Here is an 8,056-nt window from a genome sequence, read left to right on the forward strand (position 1 = left end):
CCTGAGATCCTGTATGCAGAATTGAGTGAAGACTGAAATCCTGGATTACAAAAACTGCATAAAAACACCACTCCTCAAAATCACATACTTGCTGTACCACAGAAGAGTGACATCAAACCCACAGGCTAACACAGCTAGGTAGAAAATGTAATCTGCTTGATCATATAGCAAACACCAACCTGTAGTAAAATGCAATATTTTTAATTCTGTTTTGAAACTATCGTCTTTTATTAGAACTAGTTTAGATAGTTTAAAAGGGACTTTTCTCTGAAGTCACCCGTATCATAGAATTGAGTATTTCAGTGCACATTATGTATTTATTTGCATGAATTTAGTTCCTTTTTAAAGTAAAAAAAGAAAAAAAAAGAAAAAAAAAGAAAAAAGTTTAAAAAACCCTGATTTCTGATTTTTATCAGGATGTAGCATAAGACTTTGGAAACATTCCATAGTAGCGCATTGAATTTTGGTGGTGAAAAGTGGAAAGAAAAACAATTCTGATACTTTATGGTGGCGTTATGGATGACTGAACCTTGGTAGTAAGTAGAGGAGCAAAGGACCTACTGTGAAGGTACTGGCTGTTGTCATAAAAATGTATTTTTTGTACAGAAAAGGAATCCTTTCAATCCCTGTTTTTTCCTACTGTCTTTTTAGATAAAAAAAAGTATTTCATCTCCGTTACCTGAATATAAAGAATCTAAATATATACAAACTGATAAGCTGCAAAAAGGAGGGATATAAACATGATTTACTTAATCATGAGGTAATACTTAACCAGTAGTTTCTTAGAAATTTTTAATTGTATCACTTGGTGAGTGAATTTTCTTTTACTTAAAGGAATACTACATGCTAAGCACTAAGGGATACTACACGCTAAGCACTAAACACCGTTATATACTGATGGTCAAATCTTTTCCAAGTCAGTCATAGTCATTCTACAGTCATGATTGTTACTTGCATTTTGAGCAGTTCATACCACTTTGGCAGCGCATTGTAGCCTAAATGTGCATTGAGGCAGTATATTCCCATTTTAAGGCCCTTCTGCAATGTCAGAGCAGTGTAAGTTCATGCAAATGCCTATCAAACATTGCAAGTCCAATCGTACAGTCTTTACTCCAACAGTAATCTCCTACTACTAGCATGGACATAATTTTGTCATATTTAGAGCTGAGAATTCACAACAGTGAGTTGTTGAAAACCTGCTGTGAGCACAGTTCTGCCAGCATTTGATACCGTGCTCACCAGAGCATCTGATCCAGGAGCTGCTGGGCTTCAGGAAATCAGTACAGCCGCATTGCTGGCAGCACCTAGCCTTCTGTGTGAGCATGGTAATGCAATACAGACTGGCAGGACTACGCCTGTGAGGAGCTGATGCTGTAGAAAGAAGATTTAATCAGATAAAGCTGAGATACAGTTATTTATAGAACTACTGGGAAATTATATCTGCATTTATACATTGGAAACTATTGAGTGTGTCACCTGAGCAAAGGCACATAGGGAGCAAAGTGCTGGAGTAATGCTGGCGGCTTGCATGGTCTGGCCTTTGAAATGCAAGTGGTGAGATACGTCTCTGAAAAGATGAAAGACATGGTTTATACTTAGATTGAAACAAGAGAAAATAAGCTCACTGGAGTGGGCTTGATCACAACCTCACTGATCGCTGGAATTGACTGTTCACCCAAGTTTGCTAATATCCTCATTCTATTTGAAAATGGGATTTCTTTACAATTCTATAAAAGTTGTGTTAGGAACAAAGTCTCCTCATTCACGAAAACATTAGGTTCCATGAATTCACAGTTACCCTAGGACACTGACATTTGTGTGAGCCTTCAGACTCTAATGAAATAGTCCAGCTGTTCTCACTTGGAAAAGCCAACTCTGATGCTTTGCAATGTTTGTGGCAAACTATCCCTGTAACAAACGGCACTATGGAAATGTCATATAGAGCTCACTGTGCAATACTGTGTCAATACACTGTACACATCTGATCAAAAGATTAATATTAATGTTTAGATAGTATTTATTGGTAAGATGTTTGTTTCAAACATACTACATTGTGTTGATACTTATGAATGGCCTAAATACAATAAATTGTATTTTACATATTGGGAACATGTATATATTAGTTTTCCACATCCGTTAGGTATTTGTAACGGTAGCTATTTTTTCTGTTTTGGGGGATTTACTTTTTGTATCATACAGTTTCTTAGATCATTTGTCCTGCAAAAAATCTAGGGTGAAATCCAGGTTGACGATAAAATTGCTTCTGGAATATCTTCTGGAAATACCCAAGGTGAGCCACAGCAACTGAGTCCTTGAAAGCACCTGAAACTCCACATGAACTCCTGCATTCAGGAGGCCAGCATTCAGGTTGTGCTTTCCTGCTCAGAAGGATCACAGCTAATGTGATGTTTTCTGTCCAGATCCAGTATGTGTTTTGTGGGAGCACAGGATTCTCCTGGCTTTGCAGTGGGACACCAGTGATAGCTGGGCACTGACGCACTGTTGAGGGCTCAGGCTCTCACTGTTTGGGTAAACCAGATGTGCAGATCTTGAGATTTGCATCTTGAGATGCAGCAGTTCAGCCTTGTCAGTAGAGGAGAATTGTGCTGGGGTCAGCTGTCCACTTCCATGTAGGTTTTGTGGTCAGCATGAAGTTGGCTGGTGGAAGTGCTCAGTTTAGATGCTGAAAAAAACCCACATCCTTAATTTAGGCACATTGTTTCATTTCCTTCTCTCTGAGGGGAAAAGTGCTGAGCCAGCTTGTTCTGAGAGACAGCAGTACCCAAACCATCACCAGTCCCAGTGAAAATGAGGCTAGCATCACATCTTGCACCTCTGTTCTTAAGAAGGGAGAATTCCTGTGGTTCTTGCACTTCAGGGCCAGTAAGCCAGGCTTCATGGACTGGCTCAGTGTGGAAACCACCTTTTTGCTCCTGAGGGAATAGTGAAAGCTATGAGCCAGAATGAGCTTCAACTTCCCATCAGATAAATGAAGACAGAGGAACAGGGCACTTACATATCCATTGTAGCTCTTACTCACTAAAGGTTGGCCAGGGAGGCTTTGGAAAATTCAGTGGTTTGAGACTCCCCCTTTTTTCTGGGAAGCTATTTGTGTCCCCAAAATGACTCTATTCCTTTCCAGAGGGAGAGGTTTTACCCTGCATCTTGTCCTTTCCTTAACACATCCCAGCCCTAGAGAACAGCCACAGCAGCTCTGGGTGCAGCAATGGAGCAGCAGTGTCACATTCCAGAGCCCCAGCACTGGCCCTACTTTCCTGACCCGAGCTGGGGTGAAGTAAAAGCAGTCCTGAAAGGCTACACAAGCAGGCTGTAACCAGGGTAAATGTATGGAAGCAAGCTATAGCCAGGGCAAAGTCACTATCGGACAGCTCCATCCTGTTAAACAGAAATGCTGTATAAACAGGAAGGGTGGAAAAGGATATTGCAAGAGAAAGAGCGGCCTCTCCCTCTTGCTCTCCTGCTGTGAGGAATGCAATAGGAAATTCCTGCCGCAAGATTAACAATCGTAAGGAAAACTCTAGTTAAAAAAGCATGTGTGTAAAGCACTGGTGACAAGTAAAGATATTCCAGCTACTGCTCTAGCCCATAAACACAGGCTTGATTTCCCTGCTTCAAAACAAAACAAAAGCCAAATATGGGGATGTAAAACTAAAACTTTGCCTTGGGAATGACTCTGAGAGATCAGGCCAGTTCTTGATAGTGATCTGAGAAACTGCAATAGGGTTTATTCCAACCATCTATTTTTAGATTTTTCTAGTAGGGATGTGAAATGGAGACAGAGAGCTGTGACTCAAGATAGATGCAGTGAAGCTGAGCAGTCCCATGCTAACACGTTGGGCACCCGGATCCTGTTGTGTGAAGAGAGGTGACAGCTTGCCCCCATCCCAGGCTGCTGTGGCAGCACCTCTCCCAGCACTGGTATGGGGCTGTGTGGGACAGCATGGTCTCAGGCCACCACCTGAACCTCGCCAGCAAACCAGCACTGAGCAGGAAGCACATGTTGGGTGTACTTGTGCTGTCCTGCCATAAATCTCGGTGTGGTGTTTATGGGAGTCTTGATATCTGTTAAGGAGCTGATGGTACTCCCAGCTCGAAGGGCACAGCTGGGATGCAGGGGAGGCATGTGGCTGAGATGTCTCCATGGTGCTGTGCAAACAACACGGCTTGGCCAGTGTTGTTCTCTGCCAATTCATTTTACACCAGCAGTGAAGGGCCAACCTTTGTACCACAAAGGTCCTAATCCTAATTTTTGCCTGTAAGTCCATCACAGAGCAAACGCCACTGTACTTGTTTGGTAAATACACAATGCGCACATCCTGTGACCCTAGAAAACCTGACGCGCTCTGATGCACATCATCCACTGATGTGTGTGTGTGGGAAACTATGAATAAACAGGTATCTCTCCGCCCGCATCTGGTAACCCAGCGGTTTGCAGCTGCCGGGGACACCTGAGGCTCCGTGCAGTGCGTGCCCTCCGCAGACCCAGACCGTGGGGGAGCCCCGCTCGCTTCCCTGCCGCTGTGCTGTACGTGCCGCTCGGGGGACCGCCGTCCCCCAGCTCCGGGCTCGGCTTTCCGCCGGGCCCCGCCCTGGAGGAGGGCAGCGCTGCCCATCGCCCCGGGGCTGGGCCGGGCGGAGGGGCCGCCCCGCCTCTTAGTCGGCAGCAGCTGCTGCTGCGGGGCCGCAGCCGCCGTTGGGCCGCCGCCATGCCGGGATCGCTGAAGGAGGAGACGGCGCTGCTGCTGGAGGACTACTTCCAGCACCGCAGCGGCGGCAGCGCGCTGCCCCCCAGCCCCACGGCGGCCACGCTGCGGCGGGCGGCGGCCGAGCTGGAACGGCAGGAGCGGGTCTTCTTCCGCTCCTGCGCGCCGCTGGCGCGGGCCGAGCCGCAGGAGGCGACGGCGCTGCTGGAGCGGGTGGCGGTGCAGCTGGAGGCGGACGGCGGCCTCAACTGGGGCCGGATCCTGGCGCTGGTGGTGTTCGCCGGCACGCTGGCGGCCGCGCTGGACGAGCGGGGCTGCACCGATGGCCCGCGCTGCCTGGCCGCCGCGCTGGCCGCATACCTGGCCGAGGAGCGCGGCGAGTGGCTGGAGGCGCACGGCGGATGGGTGAGCGGGGACGGGGCGCGGGGCGGACCCCGGGAACAGCGAGGGTGGGGAGCGGGAGCCCTGCCCGGCGTGGATAACGGGGGCCTGGCCCCTTTCCCCCGCTCGCAGAGCACGGCAGGGCAGCCCCCGGCGCCGCGGGTATCGCCGGGGAAGGGGCCGCCGTGATGCGGGTGATGGGCGCATGTGGCCCAGGCGGGAGGCTCCGCGGAGGACGGCGCTGACCATCTGCGGGGCCTGGGGAGCTCACAGCTATGGTCGGTGGGGACATGCGGGGTGCCTGCGGGAGTCCTGTGTTGCGCCTTGGCCCGGTTCTATAAAGGTGCCAATGTCCATCGTAGATGAACTGCAGCCTTCTGGATACAGGAGCTGTGTACTGGCTTGTGGGAACGAGGGTTACCTTCTCAGGGCCGCAGATTTTGGAGAGCAGGCTGACACGGGTCTTCTCCCAAGTGTAAACACAAAACACTGATGTGCCTGTTCTCAAACACGCCTGGGTACGAAGCCACCCATCTGCTAGACCTGCTGCTCTGGTTCCTGCTTGTCCTGGAACTGGTCAGGTCGGAGCCTTGGGAAGGTGTGGGCATCAGCATTCATGTACATTGCAGTGCAAAGCGATGGTTGCTGTTGCTTTCTGCCACTTGAGATGCATGCTAAAGTACAGCTTTTAAAACGTCCATGCAGCTCTGCCTGTGTTTCTAAGCAAAACGTCAGCTGTCCCACAGAACTGCACATTCCCTATTTCCAGTCGTAGTGGAATATTTGATGTCAGTACAAATAAGCACTAAAAATAGAAGGGAGGGGGGGAAGCAGCCACTGGTTTCATTGACTTTTCCAGACACCAAAATGAACTTGGTTTTCCAGTGGTCCATCTGACGGCTTAGAACAGCGTGGTCGTTGGTTGCAGTGTACACTGTCACTTGGCAAAATCGCATTGCTTGTTCGCACAAATTAAAGCGTAAAGAACAAAGTTCCGGAAGAAATTAAGAGTATAACTTGTTTACATAGACATCTGCGGAGCAGAGTTCAAACACGACCATCTGGAGTTGTATTGCTGCCACTTCTGATTATCACAACTAACGATCTGGGAGAGCAGCTGCCAGCTTTGCTCTGAGCAGTGTCCACTTGGCCCTTCCAAGAGCGTGTTATCATCAGTCCTGTATCCACTGAGATGGGACCAGCTTCAGTCTCCTGCCTTTCAAGTGGAAATTTCCATATCCTGTGTTTCAGATGCTTTCTGGAACTTGAATGAGGGGGAACAATGCTGGCAGCTCCCATCAGAAACTTGCCTAAAAGGGCTAAAATAACGTAATGGCACACTGAGCATCTTGATAGGAAGTTTGTGATTGTCTGTTGAGCAAGGCATACAAGCACTTGTAGCTACTGCTTCTAGTTGCCTTGTGCAAAGGCTCTCACAAAGCATTTTTTTGTGCCCAAGGCAGAAGGTTTAGACTTTCATAATTAAATTGATACTTCTACAGCTGACACACCATTCTGGGAGTGTGAACCAAACTGTGTGCCAAGACTTGTTAAAAGAAATCCAGTCAATTGTAAGCCAACCAACTCAATGTCATTTCTCTTTCTTGCTTTTCTAGGATGGCTTCTGCCGCTTCTTTGGCAGACAGGGATCTGAGACGGCTGAGCAGAGCAGTACCATAAGCAACGCGATCATGGCCGCAGCAGGGTTTGGAATAGCAGGATTGGCTTTTCTCTTGGTGGTGCGGTAGGCTGATGAACGGATCTCACCATGGGGAAGTACTCTCAAAACTGACAATTTACCAGATTTCACTCTATTTTCTATAGAACAGACCCTCTAAGAAGAAGTTTATATTTTTAAGCTGGCTCGGGAAACTGTCTTGCCAAATCCTTGGCTATAAACTGCTTCACTCAATACTCAGTAACAGCACAAACAAATGTGTCCTAAATGACCATTTGTGCATGTTCAAAACCTCTCATCTACAAACATCCTCTGGACTTTCTTATTGAAGATGTAACCTAAGCTTTAGCATGGTTCATGTACTGTAACTTCTGAGTGCTTGGTGTTATGCTAGGAAGACATTATGGTGGACTTGCTACTACTAAACCCTCTGTTTGAGACATCTTTTTTACATGGAGGCAAGTCTCTGAACCTGCCTTCCATTAATACTGTAAAGTGGGCGAACGTTAACTGTGATTTAACATAGCTTATGGCTTCAAATGCGGTGCACAGCACTTGTTACTGAAAGGCAACTAGTTGGTTGATTTAGAGCAATTAAATGCCTGTGATGCAAGAGGCATTAGGGCTTGATATAACATACAGCTGATTTCATTACACTACAAGAAGATAAGTATTGATACAGGACGCTAATGGCTGCAGTACTGGTTCTTACTGAAAGGAATTTAAATATTAAACCTTAATTGGTATATTGAAATCCAGTGGAGGCTGGAATTTCTCTGGATTTCTTTGACAAAACAAGAATTTCCATATATCTTAATATATTTTTGAAGTATTTATCACTGTATAATACTTGTAGCCATAACATCTTTATTTTTGTTTAAAACTTAATGCTGGTTCTTGTCACTCTAGTGCGTATCAAGCGTTGTCTTGTTTGAGTAATATTTCACTCTATTTTCAACATGCTGTGTATTTCTTTCAATGGTTGTACAAATTGCCTTATGTTTCTGGTAGCTTTTAATAACGTTCCTGGGTTACTCATAGCGTGTACAATTTTACTATGGTGACTTCAAAGGTGAATAAATGTTGAGTATTTTTATTTTAAAAACCCTAACTTTCTGCTTATTTGCTCAAATGGGTGATCCGCTCCTTGGATGCTGAGTGTTTTGATGCATCAGTTTGTGTTGACCTTCCTGGTGCTTTGACCTGAAACGAGTAACTGTGCAGCACTAGAGCAGTGTGGTACCTTCCTGCGGAGGAGTCCTGCAGTAAGAAC

General features: G+C 46.6%; 1 protein-coding gene across 1 annotated transcript; it reads left to right on the top strand.

Annotated features, from left to right (window-relative positions):
- Positions 1–4,727: 4,727 nt before the first annotated feature.
- On the top strand, positions 4,728–7,747 carry BCL2L10 (BCL2 like 10; the record flags this gene model as incomplete). The annotated part of the gene is made up of 2 exons (XM_080626660.1): positions 4,728–5,129; positions 6,722–7,747. 2 exons carry the CDS (start codon positions 4,728–4,730, stop codon positions 6,851–6,853), a joined length of 534 nt encoding a protein of 177 aa, XP_080482786.1. The 3' UTR covers positions 6,854–7,747.
- Between the last annotated feature and the right edge of the window lie 309 nt (positions 7,748–8,056).

Source organism: Psittacula echo (genome assembly GCF_963264785.1).
Source record: "Psittacula echo genome assembly, chromosome: 10".
Taxonomy (NCBI): domain Eukaryota; kingdom Metazoa; phylum Chordata; class Aves; order Psittaciformes; family Psittacidae; genus Psittacula; species Psittacula echo.